Source organism: Schistocerca americana, chromosome 3 (assembly GCF_021461395.2).
Source record: "Schistocerca americana isolate TAMUIC-IGC-003095 chromosome 3, iqSchAmer2.1, whole genome shotgun sequence".
NCBI classification, from domain to species: Eukaryota; Metazoa; Arthropoda; class Insecta; order Orthoptera; family Acrididae; genus Schistocerca; species Schistocerca americana.
The window spans coordinates 866,279,434-866,298,892 of record NC_060121.1 but is presented as its reverse complement, the minus strand read 5'-3'; the positions used below and the strand labels follow the sequence as shown (position 1 = coordinate 866,298,892).

The 19,459-nt window shown below is 35.5% G+C and overlaps 1 protein-coding gene across 1 annotated transcript in view; it reads left to right on the top strand.

The window, feature by feature from the left end:
* Positions 1 to 17,229, top strand: part of LOC124605295 (calcium-transporting ATPase type 2C member 1) — a 78,622-nt gene extending 61,393 nt beyond the window's left edge. Inside the window, exons 12-21 of the mRNA XM_047136876.1 lie at positions 968 to 1,072; positions 1,174 to 1,330; positions 2,508 to 2,678; positions 4,837 to 4,985; positions 5,070 to 5,236; positions 6,840 to 7,025; positions 7,183 to 7,330; positions 7,434 to 7,529; positions 10,195 to 10,336; positions 12,412 to 17,229. Of these exons, the coding sequence (XP_046992832.1) occupies positions 968 to 1,072; positions 1,174 to 1,330; positions 2,508 to 2,678; positions 4,837 to 4,985; positions 5,070 to 5,236; positions 6,840 to 7,025; positions 7,183 to 7,330; positions 7,434 to 7,529; positions 10,195 to 10,336; positions 12,412 to 12,533 (1,443 nt within the window). The 3' untranslated portion in view covers positions 12,534 to 17,229. The remainder of the gene's footprint in view (positions 1 to 967; positions 1,073 to 1,173; positions 1,331 to 2,507; positions 2,679 to 4,836; positions 4,986 to 5,069; positions 5,237 to 6,839; positions 7,026 to 7,182; positions 7,331 to 7,433; positions 7,530 to 10,194; positions 10,337 to 12,411) is intronic.
* The last annotated feature ends 2,230 nt before the right edge of the window (positions 17,230 to 19,459 follow it).

Genomic DNA, 19,459 nt, shown 5'->3' with positions numbered 1-19,459 from the left:
TCCAGTCCCAGACACTAACATCACATATCCCATCAAAGTTAGGCTACCTGTGAAACCAGTCATGTGGTCTACAAGCTAAGCTGTAACCACTGTGCTACATTCTGTGTAGGCATGACAACCAGCAAACTGCTTGTCCACATGAATGGCCACCGACAAACTGTGGCCAAGAAAAAAGTGGACCACCCTGTTGCTGAATACGCTGCCAAACATGATATCCTTCAGCTTTTCTGTATTGCAAGGTGGGAACTTCCCCTGCAATACATCCAACATTCCCATAACCCTCCTGGCCTCAATCTTCGTTAGTCACTGTCCTCACCCATACAGCCCCTTCCCTGTTCCCATTCCAGCATTACACAGCTGTCATTCCACCACCACACCTAGTCTTTTTATTTATCTCCTTTTCTGCTGTTTCCACCCCCCTCACCACATCTACCCTGCCCTCCATCTAACCTGCAGCACTTCAGTGTCTGTCACTCCCACTTTACTATCCCTTCCCTTCCCTTCCCCTCCCTTCCCCTCCCCTCCCTACCCTGGCCTCCTCCTTACACCCACCCAGTCGCCACTCCTATTGTGCACTGGTGCTGCTGCTTGCAGTGTGGTTTCAGTTGCCGGAGACTGCAGTTGTGTGTGTGTGTGTGTGTGTGTGTGTGTGTGTGTGTGTGTGTGTGTGTTTCGACGAAGGTCAATGGCCGAAAGCTTTAATTGTGACAGTCTTTTTGTTGTGCCTATCTGTGACTCCACATCACTGCCTTCTATTTGTTAGTTTTTAGTAAAGTTTTCTCTCAACAATGTAAACAAGTGAGTTGAATGTTGTACTGTTGCAATGGAATGTGCGGAATTATGGCGTCTTCATTCTTGAGTATATTAGTTTTTCTGTGTGCTGTGTTCTACTTTACTAATCACTGAATGAATAGGTTTCACTCTGAGGAGTGTTTATTAAAAATGTCTTTTCTGTTTTACCGTGCAGCATGGGATGTATGGAGTGGCAGACAAATACGTTAGACTCCAAGAGTACCCATTCAGTTCTGAACAGAAGATGATGGCTGTGAAATGTGTGCCTAAGTATGGTGATGTAAGTGCAAGAAATTATTTTGTGATATTCAGTAGTGATTTTCATGTGTATTTAATGTGAGAAATAAGGTCTACAATGACTAACTGTGCTTACCTTTTCAGAATAAAGAGGAGACATATTTTGTGAAAGGAGCTCTTGAGAAAGTTCTTCAGCAATGTACAAAATACTTAATAAATGGTACAGTACAACCCCTCAATGCCAAGAAAGAGCAGGAATATCTTGCTGAAGCATATGAGATTGGCAGAAAGGGTCTCAGAGGTAAGGTTTACTGGATGTGGCTTGGAGTGCCTTATGGATTAACAGAGAATCATTTTGAATACATTGAATGCAGGTGATGACTGAGAGGACTGTGGAGAACACTTAAGGAAAAAGCAAACAATTTTTATAATGTTTCTGTATCTTGCAATATTTTTCATCACAGAAATTATTTTTGTACATTTCATATAAAAAGCTGCATGTAATATTTGCAACAACAGATGTAAGTCACATACACAATGAGTGATTTTTGTGCTTTTCTTGCACAGCAGCAGAAAAAAAGTTTAAGAGTTGACAGTTAACAGTTTCATTTCCCATCTGAACTCCGTAAACAGGAATCTCTGTCTTGTGTAACTGCTGTATGCTCGGAGTATATTATTAAGCTGAATTCTTAGCTTTTTGCCCCTTCTTTTTCTGTCTCAGTCCCAATTTTAACACATCATTTTGTCTGCTCATGCCTAGGGATTTGTTTTCATGGTTCTTCGTTCATGCATGTGAGCTCACTTTATTTGTACTTGTTGGAAAAATGCCATTGCCCCCCTTCATCCTCTTGTCTCCTTGGAAACTGTTTACATTTAGTCTGTTAATATCCTTTGTCAGTGGATAACTGTTTCACTTTAAGATTTTATGGTGCAGTAACTTGTTAGTTAAGATTATTTTCTTAAGAGTTCAGAAGACTAGGGATACAACTTGAAAATAAGAAAAGTTCTGTATCTAATAGCACTGTTCTATTATTTCTGTTTCAGTGAACCACAAGTAAATTCTCCTCTTTTGTTCAAAATAATTTGTTTTATAAACAAATACAGTGTGTACAAAATTTTGTCATGTTTTCACCAAATTACAGTGATTCTGAGAAAATATCATTTTATGTCAGAACGAGACCTTTCATAAATTAACTGCTAAATTCTTTTCATAACTGTATTTGAAATTGTGCTCTATCTCTAATGACCTCAATGTAGATTGACTTAAAGTTTAACTGCTGTTCCATTTTCATTCTCGTTAAAGTAAGGTGCATTTCTAATGTGGCTGACAGTAACTGTATTGTAATGACCTTTGACAGTTATGTGCTTATAAGTATTGTTTCAGATAACTGTGTAGTTGCTAAAATAAATGTTTTGTGCAATATTTTTTTGATAACTCTTTGTGTTAATTTAGTGATATCATTCTGAATTTTTCCCAGTGATGGGAATGGCAAGAGGCAGTTCACTTCAAGATTTGGTGTACACTGGCCTAGTGGGCATCTGTGATCCACCCAGACCATTCGTACGAGAATCAATACAAACACTAGTGCAGTCTGGTGTGAAAGTAACACTAGTAACAGGAGATGCACAGGAAACTGCAACTGCTATAGGTAAGAAAGTGCTCTAGCAAGAAGTCTTTAAAGTTATCTTACATTGTTTTAATTATTTTACTTTCACTGCCCTTTGGGGCAGCTTTCAGTCATGTAATTCTAGGTGCAGTGTTTATCAAAACGCTCATAATTTAAATGATTTCATCTCTTCTGTTAAATGACTTAAATTATTTAAAAAGTTAAAGGCTAAACTCATAACAGATCAGTATGTGAGGAAAATGTTCTTGCTCCCTCTCAGAGATGATGCTGAAATCAGTGACACTTTGTTATATTGATATATGTTGCCCAAAATATAACTGGAACTGACAAATACTTTATGTGGATTTTTAAAGTAGATAAATCATGTGTTTCCTTCACAAAGACTGACTGGAATACCAACCTGTCGTAGAATTTTCATTTCAGATAGTTTATCACCATGGAATTCAATCCAAACATGGTGAATATTTATCAGAAGTGTTTTCCTTCTTTTTCAATGACCAAGAAATGTCTGGCACTCTTCAAGCATGCCATACTTGCAGATGATCCTCATTAAGGACATACCAAAACTGCAACCACAAAGGAAATTATTGATGAATTGCACAGTAGTGAAGTGGAATTTTAATGATGGAATAGCTGATGGCATGTACATGTCAGGAGATGAATTTGTTCAGCATCATGTAAATAATTCTCTCTGAGAAAATTTGGTGCTTGAGGAGTGCCTCATTTGTGGAATGTTTACCAAAAACAATTGCAATAACACATTTATGAGCTGTGTTGTGATCATTTTAAAAAGAATCCAATCAAACTGTTAAGATGGATGAGGCATGAGTTGTGAAATAAAATCACTGGGTTGAAACTTAGTCTTACACACACACACACACACACACACACACACACACACACACACAGATGACCAGTCTCTGGTTGCCAACAGATTTTGTCTCTTACATCACTCACTGCCAGAGACTGTGATTTTTGTGTGTGTGTGTGTGTGTGTGTGTGTGTGTGTGTGTGTGTGTGTGTGTGTGTTTTGTCTAATTCTGATGAAGTCATTTTTGACTGAAAGCTTACTTGTTTGACAGTCTTTTTGTTGTCCGTATCTGTGACTAAGCATCTCCACTATATGGTGAGCAGTAATCTATCCTTTTCATAAAATTGTCATTAGACTCAGTTTTTTATATCCATACATCTCCACTCATGGACAGCTTGTTGTACACCATTTGCGTATTTTAATATCTTTTGTCTTAAAGTCTCCTTTGTTTTTTCAAAGTGTTTGTAATCTGATGATAGGCTTAAACAGGTAATTATTGATGATGTTCATAAACCCTATGCTTGAATATGAACTACTGAAGAATGTAACACAGCAGTTAAAGCACAGGGCTCACATTTAGGAGGAACATGGTCAAATCATCATCTGATGACCTGTTTTTAAGTTTTCTGTGATATCCCTAAACAAGTTAACGCAAATGCTGTATTGGTTCCTTTGAAGAGGACCTGGCTGACTTCTGTTCTCATTCTTGCCCAGTCCAAGTATGTGCTCTATTTTTAATTGCTTCATTGTCAACAGGAAATTAAATCCATTTCTTCATCTTCTTCCAAATTCAGCCAGTTTTATTTTTCTGAGTCAGCATTTGTAGAAGTGTGTTGCTATGCATCAAATGCTTTCTTAGGTCACTTTCAAATGCTCATCTGTTTGTTTTTCTGTAACATATGCTTCAGGAGGTAAAATCAAGGTGTAGGGTTTACTGTTCCATGGTTGGAAAGTCAGTTGACAAAATTCTTTGCATTTTATCACCCATTGCCAGATTTCCCTGCACATGTCAGTGATGACCAAGCCTATTCCAGCAAAGATTGCCACATTGCAATATTAAAACCTTCCTTCTGTGCTGCCTTGATATTAACAAGCCAGTGTTGTTTAAAGAGATGTTCACAATTATACAGATTCTTTCTAGAGATCTCTTCATGTTTCAGTAGCACCTTCTATAGAATAATTTATAGAACACTGTGACAGAAACATTCATAAAAGAGATTAGAAATAGATCCAATTAAGTTTGTGTGGTGTGGTAAATCGTCAGTTTTAACATCTAAATGCTTATATTTGCAAATATTGAACAGTATCTCTCTAGCTGGTAAATTGTGTAACTGTATTCTGGAATAAGATTTAATTCTTTGTTTGCAGCTTCAATGATTGGCCTAGATACTATCCACAGCCAGGTTCTGTCTGGAGATCAGATAGACTCAATGACTGATCATCAGCTGGAACAGATAGTGAACAGTGTTAGCGTGTTTTACAGAGTCACTCCACGCCACAAACTATGTATAGTTAAGGTAATTCAGATTGTGCAATATTTCTCACATTATTTATTTCTGCAGAAACTGCAAGCTTTATCATTTTATGTTGTTTGTGATCAGGCGTTTCAGAGGAATGGCATGATTGTTGGAATGACAGGAGATGGAGTAAATGATGGCGTAGCTCTGAAGAAAGCTGACATTGGAATTGCAATGGGAAAGAATGGGACTGATGTGTGCAAAGAAGCAGCAGACATGATTCTTGTTGATGATGATTTTCACACCATTATGTAAGTAGCATTATATGTATTAAAAACAAGGATAAGTAATTTCCTTGTGAACATATTTTTATGGAAATAGTACTTTAATGATGTACAGAAAATGAGATTTATCTGGAAAGACCATGAGCCATGTTGCTCTTAGTAAAGTTTTACTCAGTGGTGGTAGAAAAGTGGTTTCACATGATCAGTGGTATTTTCTTTTGTGTGAATATTTCTATTATAAGAAAATGGACGTAATATACTTGGAGCAGAGGTGCCCTTTAATATAGAATGCTTCTCTTAAAACCATTTTGGCCCTTTACTCATCTGAAAATCTTTTTTTTACAATTGATTGTTATTATTCATTTATTGCTCTAAAATGGGTGTTTGTGATGTGTGGTATTATATGCGATGAGTTCTAAACTTATTTTGTTTATATAAATTATTGAGTTCTATTATCAGTCATTTGTACTTTCCAGTACATTGAACTTTTTGCTTTTGGTATGGTTGTGTGAAAATGAGGCAAGTGTGATTCTGAAATATCCTGGCTGATTAAAACTGTTTGCTGGACCAAGAATCAAACCTAGGACCTATGCCATCTGTGGGCAAGTGGTCTACCAATGGAGTTATCCAAGCACGACACATGACCTGGCCTCACAGCTTACATGTGCTGATACCTCTTCATCTGCCTTCCAAACTTCTCAAAGGTTCCAGGTTAGGGTCCTGATCCAGCACACAGCTCACATTTGCCAGGAAGTTTCATATCGGTGTGCAGTTCACTCCAGAATGAAAATTTATTCTGAAAACAGTCCCTTAAGTTTTGACTAAGCCATCTCTACACAGTATCCTTCCTTCTAGGACCTTCCTGCATGGTCTGTAGGGGAAATTCTGCAAAGTTTAAAAAATAGGAAATGAGGTACTGGTAGAAATAAAGCTTTGAGGGTGGGCTTTAAGTGGTGCTTTGCTGGCTCGATCAGTCGGGTGCTTGCTCATGATATACAAAACTCTCAGGTTTGAATCCCGATTCAGCACAGAGTTTTGAATGTGCTAGGAAGTTCCAAACTGGCACACACTTTGCTGCAAAGTCAAAACTCACTCTGGAAGGAGGATGTCCATCAACATGTCCAGCTGTGGATTTTGATACATGTGAAAACTGTAGTTTTGACAAAAAATATATGACATGGCTACATCCTGTTGAGATTAAAGTTTTTGAAGAGACAGTGGATATGATATAAAGTGGAATAAAAGTAATGGGAGGAGTAATGTCCTTATAGTTGAGTTGTTGATAGTCACGCAAATAGAATGAAAAAGTTTTTTAGGGGACATTGTATGTCCTATTCTGCCAATGTTAAATTATCGAAATTTGTGAACAAATATCTTGGAAAATTTTTAAGACACCAACTTACAATTTTCCATAATTATTGAATGCACCTTTCCAGATACACTGAACTAGAATTGTTACTAAAATTGTAGTAAAACATTGTTGTGTTTAAACCAACTTTTGGATTGATGATAGATTTTCCTTTGTTGTAGTGAATTCATTCACCTAGAGAGCACTTATTTAATATTTTGTTTTACATTGTCTTAAACTCATATAAGTATTAAAAAATATGATTTTTTCCTCAACTTTCAGATCTTCAATTGAAGAAGGGAAGGGTATATTCTACAACATCAGAAATTTTGTCAGATTTCAACTGAGTACAAGTATAGCAGCTCTTTCACTTATAGCACTTTCAACTTTGATGGGAATACCAAATCCCTTAAATGCAATGCAGATTCTGTGGATTAATATTATTATGGATGGCCCACCAGCTCAGAGGTTAGTTGCTACTTATCTAGCAGTTTTCCAACAAAAACTAGTTAACTCTTTTTTTTATAGCTAATATAAGGAATAGAGATATTATTAATTTAATGAGCTGCTTCGTGTTACATTATTTCCTTCAGTGGTGGCTACTAATGAACTGTTTTTCTCCTAGTCTTGGCGTTGAACCAGTAGACAAGGATGTCACCAAACAAAAACCTAGAAATGTTAAGGAGCCAATGATCACCAAATCACTTATACTGAATGTGCTGTTGTCAGCTCTTATAATTATAGCTGGAACCTTATGGGTTTTCAAGAGAGAGGTACCGTGAAACTGTTCCTAGTAATGTTCAGTTCTCTGGTGATAAGAGTTTGTCTTGTGTTGCGCTATTTCCCTCTGGACTAACACATCTCCTGCTTTTACAGATGAGCGATAATGTTATAACACCAAGGGACACAACAATGACATTCACATGTTTTGTATTCTTCGACATGTTCAATGCCCTTAGCTGCCGGTCACAGGTCTGTATTTCATTTTATAAATTTAGTTTCATAGGAAAAAAAAAGATTTAATTTTATTGTTCAATCTTAAGGTTCATGTATTTTTAATTAAATCTCTCTCTCTCTCTCTCTCTCTCTCTCTCTCTCTCTCTCTCTCTCTCTCTCTCTCTCTCTCTTTCTGTTTCTCTCTCTTTTTCTGTTTCTGTCTCTCTACTTAAGAGTCACTATTATTTCAGTGTAAAAGATTTTAGTTTAGTTTTGTTTTTAGTACTCTGTTACTGCTGCAGAATTAATTCAAAGAGCAGAAAAAATTTTTTATTTGCTAGTTTCTTTTGAAGTCTGATGTAATAAACTAATTGTCTGTACTTCATATTTTCTTAATCAATTTACTGACTGAAAAGCATAAATAAAATAGTTTACATTATTAATATGATAACAAAGTCCTTGGTGGAATATAAATAATTTGAGGACTTAAGGTTATTGGTAACAAATAGTTAAGGCCCTAAATTGTTGGAGGCACATAAATAACACTTAGAACTTTCCTAGCTTTGAGACAAATCCTTCTTTGTAGTTGTAGAGTACATATACATACAGAAAGGTATTTCTGTACAGCTGCATTGTCCTGGCTGAAGAGATTGCCCTTGCTCTACAGTCAAGCTGTTTCATTTCCTGTCTTTAATACTTCTTGTCCTCTTCTGAAATGAATCAGTGACAAAAGTGACTCTAAAAATGCTTGTTGGTTGCTGCAAATATCTCGTAGCTGTTTTTTATTTTTTTTTATTTCCACATTCGGAACATGTTTCTGGCTCAGCCCATGGTCTAGTGATGTGCCAGCAATAAAAATTTGGCCACCTGGCATTGTGCTAGCGCAAGGTGCCCTACATTGGCCACAGTGTGCATTAACTGCAGCTCTGGCTCTGGTACAGTTGGTTTCTGTCTTTGCAAGTGGGAAGTTATTGCACCTGATATACCAAATGCATTTCTTGATGTGCAGCATTTACAACAGCCTCTTAAGCTTACATAATTGCATGTAGTATGCACATTTTTGCCTATTTTGACATCTTCGATTTTTTAAATTATTTTTGTATGTTTGTGAGCCTTGCAATTGTGTGTATTTGCATTTGCATTATTGGGATGTTCATTATTTGTATTATATATTGTTTATTATATGTATTATTTGTATTTATTATATGCTATATTATTATATGTATTATTTTTAATTGGATAGATAAAAAAATCTACTCACCAAGTGGTGGTGGAACACACACATAAAATAGGTTTGTAATTAGGCAAGCTTTCGGAGCCTGTGGCTCCTTCTTCAAGCTGAAGGATTGAAGGGAAGGGAAGAGGGGTCAAGGAAAAGGACTGGAGAGGTCTAGGAAAAGTGGTAGAACTCGGGAACTCAGGTCAGGGGAGACTTACCACGTGGGATGAGAAGAAAAGACTGATTGTTGGGGATTGCATCAGATGTGATTTGAAAACATGAGAACTTAAAGGTGGAAGACAGGGTAATATGCAAGACAGAGATCATGCTTAAACATCACACACGAGTTCGTAAATGTGAAAAGCTAAGTGCATTTTATGTAACAGAGGTGGGACAGGGACAGTGAAAAATAGACGGGTAAGACAATGACAAGTGTTGGAAACTAAAACAGAGTGAAGAATAGTTACTGTGAAGAAATGCTCAGATGGAAGAAATTAACATAAATTGTAATTGTAATCCCAAATTATAAGTGCTGACAGGTCACCAGATGATGGGCTGGGTCCAAAACATGTTGTGAATGTGGAAATTTAAGAAAAAAAGAAAAAGAAACCTGCAAAAACAGCTATGAGAATTGTTTTCAGCTACAAACAAGCATTTTTAAAGTCATTTATACTATACTATATTATGTCATGGTTGCCTATCTCTAACAGGACTTTCAGTGTGAACTAAATGAATAAGTGACTTTATTTGGAGTAAAATAAAATTACACATTTCCCTTTGAAACTATTAGTCGGATAAAATAATCATATATCTTAAGGAAAGCATATACCAACTCCAGAAAAGGTCTTTCACTGATAGTCCTCAGCAACTTTCCAATCATGTAACTTCACAATATCCTATGTTTAACGAAAAATGATAGTGTGCATTTTGTCATATCATTGAAATAAAGAATGTCATATTGGTGCCATTCGGCATTCTAAAAAATATGGTGTCCCTGTCTGGATTTATGTGAAAATTGAAGAATGTGAGTTTTGCATCGTGCTCCTCTTATATAGGGGCCATGGACAGGAGGGTCATAGCAGCAGTCATGACACTGATGTTTGTAGGTATAGAGAAGACAGTAAATGATGTGTAATGAAATTTTTGGTGACCTAACAACACATTTATAATACAGTATCTACAAAAACTAAGTCTAATCACTACAGTCAAAGTTAATGGTACATCATATCAGCTTCACATCATGCTATACAAACCATGTATACTGTTTCATACCTCACCTCAGTACTGTATATCATCAAGTCACTTATTCTAATGCAGCACATTGATTAAATGATATTCCATAATAAAATGTACACTTATCCCCAGGTTAATGTAAAAATTTGGAAGTGCAAGCACACAAGGAAATAATCATTAGTTTCTGTTTGTTGCAAGTATTTTTTAGTGTTACTTTGTTGATGTGTGGTCTTTTTTTTTCTTTTACAGACTAAATCAGTGTTCACAGTTGGTCTCCTGAGTAATAAAATGTTTCTGCTTGCTGTGTCACTTTCTGTGTTAGGTCAGATGCTTGTTGTCTATTTCCCACCCCTTCAGAAGGTGTTCCAAACTGAAGCTCTTACACTTACAGGTAATAATAATCATTATCCATAAGTTTTTTCACAGTTTTAAATCAGAAGTCTAAAACTGAAAGCCATATGTCACTTTTAAAGATATTAGATGAAATTCCAAGTGTAATTTCATTCACCTTGTAGAACTGCGTGTCTTATGTAGACAGGGTTTCTGTTCCTGTTGTACGAATTTTTCCCTTCTAGTTAAACGTCATAAACCTAAGAGTCACAGTTTAGGCAGAATGGAAACTGAAACAAAACAATATATGTAGAGGCACTTAAGAGTCAAAGAACATTTCAAAATTGTTTTTCTCTTATAGCCAGATGCGTTCCCAATTCCATTGTCTCACTGTAATTACTGACACGTGATTAATACTGTATCATCATTTATCAAGGTATGGGATACACAACTGTGTGGGTACCTTTGAAGCAGTAGGTGAGTGTGTATACAGTATGTTTGTTTCTTTATGTCCAGCCAAATCGAAGATTCTGCTTTTTTCGCACAATCTTTGAAAGTGACATTGTCACATTTGCTATGTTCTGTGTGGCTTGGTCTTGTAGAGAGAAAAATGCCGTTTTTAGTTTTGGTCTTATGTGCATGCTTATTCTTTGCCATCTAGAGCGTGCACCCCCGCCCCTCCTTTCCCCCCCCCCCCCCCCCCCACACACACACACACACACATTGTTACTGTCTCTCAGCACAGGAAGATGATAACTGGGTTAGCTGGTTTTAAATATTGCATAGAAAATTAGAATTGTCAGCCCAGCTGGACACACAAATACATGCTGTTGGTCACTCTGGGAAAAAACAGTAATCACAGATTGCCATAAAATTCAAATGATTGGTATTTATAGGTGGATACAGAATAAGACATTGGGAAAACATTTCTGTTTCCCATTTTTAATTGTATTTATATGAAGATAGTCACTGTTCTCGAAAGAACAGATACCATTGATGACCATGCAGCTTCTCTAGAATAAATGATAATTAATTGAAACCCTCAGCTGCCAACAGGTGTTGTTGATATACCTCGATGGGGACAGCCGAAAATGTGTGCCACGACTGGGACTCAAACCCAGGATCTCCTGCTTACAAGGCAGACACACTATCCATCTGAGCCCCCTAGGATGCAGATGAATATCGTGACTGCAGGGACTTATCCCTTGCACGCTTCCCGTGACACCCGCATTCCCAACTGTCCGCATTCCCCCACAACACCTGTCAGCAGCTGAGGGTTTCAATTAATTATCATTTAATTGTATTGTTGACTTCTTAGCAAGTGGGCAAAGTGGAAGAGTGCGGTAAGATATAAACAATAATTTTGTGAATTTCTTTGTTTCTCCAGCAAAATGATGCTATTATGCAATAGGATTTCTTTTCACATGTTCGTCAAATTAAACAATACCATTAAAACTACAGATGAAATCTGTATAGAGAAGTTTTAAAATATTCTGCTTTCTGTTGTACACATACCTGTAACATTTATATTTAAAATGAAGTTAGAGAGATTGGACATAAACAGACATTTCTAGCCCCTTATCCCCATTTCCTTTTGTTCTAGTTTTATGTTGAGAGTGGTGTTTTACAGTTCATAAATGTGGAAATAAGAGTGCGTCTGAATAAATGAAGAAGGCAGTCCTTTTGAAATGACACTTTTCTGTAGAAATGGCATTCACACACAGACTAGGTTGTTGAATTAAGAATTTGTAAACCTGCATAGTTTAAGAAAGTCTTTTGATTTTTATGAGACTAACCTTAATCTACTTGACTATGTTTAGATAAGGACTTGTTGATTTTTTCTGTGAAAAGAAGGAATTTGTTCTAAGCAGTTGGACGTTTGCTCAAGGACAACTTTAACATTGCTACTTTTGCATTTCTTTATTTTCATTTCTGTGTCATGTACATGCATCATTTGAAAGGACTGACACAGATACAGTGTTTTGGCCATATCTTTATAAAGTTGGTTAAATACATTTAGCGATTGATGTTGAGGAATGTTTCTTGATTATTTATCTGCTGCCTCCCTTATCATATCATGTACAGCGGAGCTGTGTTCTGAGTGCAGGACCTAATTTTGCTTTCATTTTTGTGCAGATATTTTGTTCCTCGTCAGTCTGACGTCAACGGTGTTTGTTGTTTCTGAGCTGAAGAAGTTAATGGAGAGGCATCTGGAGAAGCGTCAGAAGGCTTTCAAATCTGAACTTGACTTCGTATGACAGTTAAGAAAAACCAGAAGCAAGGCCCGAGTCGACTAAAATATACAGTCACAGAACTGGTACTGTCAGTATACAGCCCAGTCTCTGTCCTGAGGTGGTCTCTTCTGGTACAAAAATCAAAATGAGAAAGACTTTATTGGTGAACCATTCAGAAAATCCATAATAGTGACTAGAATTTTGTGGCATTTGTTTGTGACTAAGGGAAACTTCAATTATTTGCATATTTATTTTTCATTCATCATTTTGCATTATTTATATTTTTATAAGCACTAGTTAACATTCATGCTGTCATAGAAGTTATTGAAGTTTCCTGTGGTAATGCTTTTGATAAGTACCATTGATGCATATTCTACATAGTTGAAGGATGTATAAATTATTTACATTTTTTGAGAGTAATGTGCTTTTGCATTGAATTTTTCTTATTAATTTGTACTTTATTTATTAGATACAAGCAACTGAAAAAATAACACTGCAGGTGGAGCTGTGATGGAGGAAAGCAAGAATTGACAGTTACTTACTTGAAACAAAAGCAAAGTGAACTGTTACATCATTGAACAGTGGTGTGTCTCTCTTGCCCATTTTTATTGTGATATACAGGGGACACTATACAGTGGTTGTGTGTGTTTCCTTCCTTTGAGTATTTTTTCTAACTTTGTAAATCTTTAATGAACATTATAATCTTATAGATGGTAGATGATCCTGAAAAGTGATTGGTGCTTTCTGTAAATATTTGCAGATGATAAACTAAGAGAGAATGTAGCTGTGAATGAAGTTTTAAGAAGCTAGCTGTACAAGGCATCTGTCACCAGCTTAAAAATTGCTTAATGCCACTATAATGTTCTTTGTAAAAGGATGTTTCTATAAAGGGCCAAGCCCTAAATAGATGCAGCCTTATATAGCGTGACCAGGTCCTTATTGAGGAGAGCTGGGAGAACAGTGTTATACCTGTATGTCAGTTTTCTTCTTTACCATGCTTAAAAATTTCAACATTAGTATTTTAATATCATTCCCTATAACATTGTCTTCTTAATTTCTGTTCTCAGCTGTGATAAAATGATTTAATCTTAAGAAGATCCATCTTTGCAACTCTAGGTATTTCTGCCTATTGATTTTATATCATATCAACCTACAGTTGAATTCATTGTAATGTGTATTAATAATTGCACTTTCCATATTATTGGCCTGTGGAGTTCTGGTTTTGCATTATAAATGAAGATAATCATAACATTTTATTCAGTCTCATTTTCAAAAATATATTTGCACAAGAATGAATACTGGCTAGCATATTCCAAAATTGTAGCCGAAGATTTCTGTCCAGCATAATGTGCAGAAGAAAATGGTTAGTGAGCTCCTGTTATAATATGTCTTTCTTGCAGAATAATAGCCAAGTGTTTTAATCGCGATGAAGTTCACTGGTAGTTACCTTACATAGATCAGAGTTGCAGAACTGTAGTTTCTAGTGCATTTCTTATAAAACACAGATGTGAAATTTCATGTAGTGGAAGAATTCAAAAGATTCCTGTATTGCAGTTTGTACTGTAAGACATTCTATAAAACTATCCTGTGGTTATAGAAGTACGTCACCTTAATGTGTGGCCAAGGCACTACTAATAGAAAAGTAACTGATTTCCACTAGTTAAATAATAGTAAACTGCATCTATGCTTTAGAACTTTTCTAGATTACACAAATGTGATAACTGAATATATTATGTTGAAAACTATTGACACTATTTAGAATCATTTAATGTTGTCAGTATATGTGTGGGGTGACAACTGTGTGTGATATAGTAAGATAGTTTTTGTTGACATTTATTGTTCCATGTGTTGTGTGTAGGCATAAGTACAGAGCGCCTTCTCAGTATTTCTATTCTTCTAATTGATCTTTGCACTGTTACCTGATGTTACATCTTTAATAAACTGTTGTTCTGAGAAGTAGGTTATACCATAATGATTCTTTTATAAATACAATATATTTGACACTGGGGATTGTTTTCTTGATTTTCTTAAAATGCATTTATGAACTGTGGAACAAATCCAGAAATTTAGTTATAATATTGTAATTTCTTGTCACAAAATGAAGGCTATGACAGTGTTAATATTTTAGTTGGTCATGAGTACTTAACTAGGTCTTTTGATAAAACAAGACTTACTTGTACATGAGACAGATTATTGATTCTTAAATTTAATATTTTAGATTATTTCATATTTACAGAAGATTTGAAGTAAATACATTTCTTTTATGTAAAATTTGTTGTCCTGGGTGATAAGAAAAACAGTAAATAGATTGAAAAACTCAAGAATCTGTTGCCAAGTATTGGTTGACATGTTCCATTTTGCTTTTTGAGATGTCTGTGAAGAAATTTTGTGTCTTTTTCAGTACTGTTCATACAAAGAATTGTGTACCTTTTAATAACTGACCAGATTATTGAATAGCCAGTTGTAATTGTAAAAGTGTACTTACTAGAAATAAATGTATAGCATATTTTTCAAAAGTACTATAATTTACAGAGTGCATGATGTGATTCTGACCATAATGGGTTGTATAGAAGTATTATTCAAATTACAGCATTTGTAAACGCCAAAGTTCTCTTTTCTTGAAATACTGAAGTATGTTATTTAAGAAAAATTAGTACTTTTCCATTTGGACTTGAATTAAAAAGCAGATTTTGAGGAAAGTGTCCATAGCTAATTTAAGAGTAATAGCACTTGCTTGATAAATTATCAGTTTTCCATAGCCTTTTTCTTATATAAATTGTAGAAACTTAGTCTGTATCTGTTTCTTTTCGTATGTGATGTTTTCATGAACAGTGTTTGATAAATATGCAGCAAATTTTCTGTAATTTTCTTTTTCAAGCCTGCTATTGACCTGAAACATTGTACTGTTCATTTGAGCTGTTGAAGTTCCTCATGGAAAGTGGCTCATGATACACCAGGTCTGTCTGTTGTTGTGGTCTTCAGTCCGAAGACTGATGCTGCTCTCCATACTAATCTGTCCTGTGCAAGCTTCTTCACCTCTGAATAACTGCTGCAACACACATCCATTTGAATGCCCTTACTGTATTCAAGCGTTGGTCTCCCTCTACAAATTTTTGCCACCCCAGACTTCCTTTCATTACCAACTTGACAGTTCTTTCATGCCTCAGGATGTGCCCTATCAAATTATCCCTTCTTTTAGTCGAGTTGTACCATAAATTTCTTTTTTCCCCAATTAACTTCAGTATCTTCTCATTTGGTATTTGACCTTCCCACCTGATCTTCAGCATTTTTCTGCATCACCACATTTTGAAAACTTCTATCTTCTTCTTGTCTTAATTGCCTATCGTCCACATTTCACTTCCATACAAGGCTACAGTCCTGGCTAATACCTTCAGAAAAGACTTTGTAACACTTGAATTTATATTAGATGTTTACAGATTCCTCTTTTTCGGAAATACTTTCCTTGGTCAGACAGTAGAAAACATTAAAAGCCACAAAAGCTGAGTTTTTTCCATTTTCCTCCTTTTTCAATTGTCAGGTGTTTCAACTTATCATTAATTCTTATGTTATATTTACATCTTCATTTCTGTGCAACATGCTGTAGAGGAAGTAAATCAATGCAGCAATCTGTAAGTGGTACATACAATGGTCTGGTCACAAAAGACTCTGACGTTACTGGTGTTAAATTGCTCTAAAATATTGTAGGGAATCCTCATATTTCTAAATTAAATTTTAGCTTCACAGAACTGGCACTTCAGTTCCTTTTGTCAGGAAACCATATGTAACCTATAATTTCAGTAACCATTTGCTTGAATTAACACTGCTTGCTTTTTTGGCAACAGTGGAAAATGGGAATGAGCATTTGGCATAATTGCCTGGGAGGCCCCTTACAGGCCAGGTCCGGCCGCCTTGGTGCAGGTCTTATTGATGACCATTTGACTGTTTATGATGGATACTGTTGTGGAAAAATTACATTTCTTCATTGGAGTATGCTTAGCAGTTTTAATTGTAAACACAAACTGCTTGAGCTGGAAATGTTATCAGATTGTGCCTACAAAATTGTAGAAAGCTTGGGTACAAAATAATATACAGACTTTCTTTTAGTAAAAATTACATTTTTATGACAACTTCATTATTTCAAGTGAAAGAAAGATGCAAATGAGTTTGTCTGTTATGTTTATTTTTTAAATAAAATTTGTGTTACCTGTCAACAAAGAGTGAAATGGCATTGTAAACTCTGACCCATTATCTATTTTCAGCAAAGAAGAGTGTTGTTGAAGATAGTTTACTTTATTGTACACTTATGATATCTTCTAACTGATAATCATGAAGTCAATTTTTTTGTTTCTTTTGTTGTTAAATAGGCATTTATGTGACTATAACCTGGTTTTAGTTTTATGCAAGAAGACAAATTTGATGGTAATATTCTGATCTGCAATTGGTCACTGCATTTCAGGAGTAAAGTCTTTCCCACCCCCCACCCTCCTCCCCTCCCCTCCCCTCCCCGAAGAAACAGAACTTGAGAATACTGTGACAGCCTTCTGTATATTTCTGTATAGAAATAAGTAGTTCTAATTTGGTTCACATCTAATTTGTTGACAGTACACAGTTATCAACACTTTTTAGTTAATGTTTCTTTCTAAAATCATCTTTAGTTTATAGTTCCTGTTTAAAAAAAAAAAAAGTGTCAAGGTTTCTTATAAAAGTACCTTTACAAAATCTGTATAATAGTAGAAAGTCCTTGGTGGAATGCAAACAGTGGCATAAGGAGAGAGCAGTATAATTGTGGAGAGGGGGCGAGTGAAAACATTATATTCCCCTGATTCCGTGTCACCTAATAAGCTTACTTCTCAACATAGAGAGAATGTAGCTCTGGGTGTGGTACTGTTAAAGTCCCCATTTGTGTCTCTAAGCAGTTTATCGTATTCCCCATATGTTGGTAATTGTCTTGTTTGCCTTTCACAAATTTATTTCCGTAGTATTTATTACTCCGTTCGAAAATAAATTACTATTTCTCGGTTATGGTGCACGAATAATAGGCTGCTTCATAAGGAAAAAGTATCTGTTTTGATTAGTTAACACAATAACCAGTTCTGATCAAAATAGTAAAGCTAATTTGAAACAATGAATGAATTTATTAGTTCTGTTCCTGCAAATCATATTAATACAGTGAAATTCTCAGTTGTTCTCTGGTGTGGTTGAGAGTTTAATCTTGAAGCCACTAGCCAACAGTGTGTTTCAGCATGATTGTGTAGTACATGAATGTGTAAATGGAAATATTGGTGCATGATCAAATATGTGTATGTATTTGTTGTCAAGAATAGTTTCATTGATAATCTTCTATTTTTATCCTTGGTGCTGAGTTAGTGTGTTTTGTTTGACTGTTGCTAGGTGTATATAATGATATTATTTTATGTAAAGGAAACAAGACACTAGTTTTTATAATGAGGAAACACAAGCAGTGACAGTATTTGATGTGTAGTACTTGTTACCTCATGAAAACATTCTTACATAGTGGTCTCATAGGGTATAATTAATAATGTTTAAGAAAATGTTGTTTTGTTTACAAACCATTAATGTTAAAGAATTTGTTATACATTTATTTTTTTACATTTGTCAATGGTTTGGTAGTTTTTATTTTTAGCCATATTAATGTTTCAATAATGTTTAGAAATTTGCTGTCTGTGCAGCTTTCTTTTGCTTTTTAAAATCACAGTATATCTGCAGTGTTATTTTAATTTTGTTCTTATTTCACGTTCACCAAAAGCATTTTTTTCTCATTTTGAATTTTAATTTTGTATAATTTCAATGTACCAGAAAATATATTGCTACCTCTTTGTTACTTTTGTTTTTATTTATATCTGTTCATGCACCCACTGTCCACCCAAATTAAGCCTCAGTTGGCTACATGTGTGACATGATATGTGTTGTTTATAATAACCACTTTCTTGAAGAAATTTCTTATTCAGTGAAACTGTTTGAAAGTTGAACACTCTTTGAGTTACACAGACAATATACTGATATATTCTATTCTACATTTTTGCTGACACTGACGTATATAAAGGAACTTTAGAACATCTTGGTACCAGAGCTTCACCTGTTGATTTTGAATTGGAACTGTTTGTATCTTCGCTTTTTTATCAATCTTGTACAGTAAGCTTTGTGGGGAAGAGAATAGCTGGCTGCTAAATTTGTTAAGAACAAGTATTTATTGTTTCAGCTATTTCTACTTGCCTATGTCCTCAGTTATGTCAAGTATTATATCCATAATTAATCACTGAAGAATCAGTCTTCAGTTTTTGTGCTGCTTTTGCATTAACATTCACTGCCATGTAGTGGGATTTGCTGTCATTTGTCAGATTGTGTGATTTTGCATAAAGGTCTTCTAGCTCCTCATCACATAGGTTGTTGTGTGGACATGAAATAATTCTACATAGATATATTTTGTTTATTTTTAAAACTAATCTTGATATCATTCTTGAGAGTTCTGAGACACCTGTAAAGTGGTATTCAGTTTCTTGTTTACAACAAAGGCTGTACCTGAATTTTCATTCCACCATGTTCCTCAATAATAAGGATGTCCTGTTTTTCGATTTTACACCACATTCTTGATAACATTATAACATCCAATTTGGTTTTGTTTATTCCGACTCTAGGAATCTATCTTTGGGTCCCTAAACAAAAGGTAGTAGGGTTCTAAACCAACAGTATTGTCTGTTCAGCCAAATGTAATGTACCAAGGAGTGGGGGCCGAATAAAGTGTATGTGTCCCATCATCTTCACCCACTGCATTAGTTCCCTCAGTCCACAGCTCCTAACCTGCTTTCATCTGTGTTGAGGTATTGTCATGCTGGGATCTTCCACACTGTAGCAAAGCCTCCAACAACTGTATCCTTGCTACACTGCCCTCTGGGGGCCTTCAGCCCAGGCCTGAGTGCATCCAGATACCA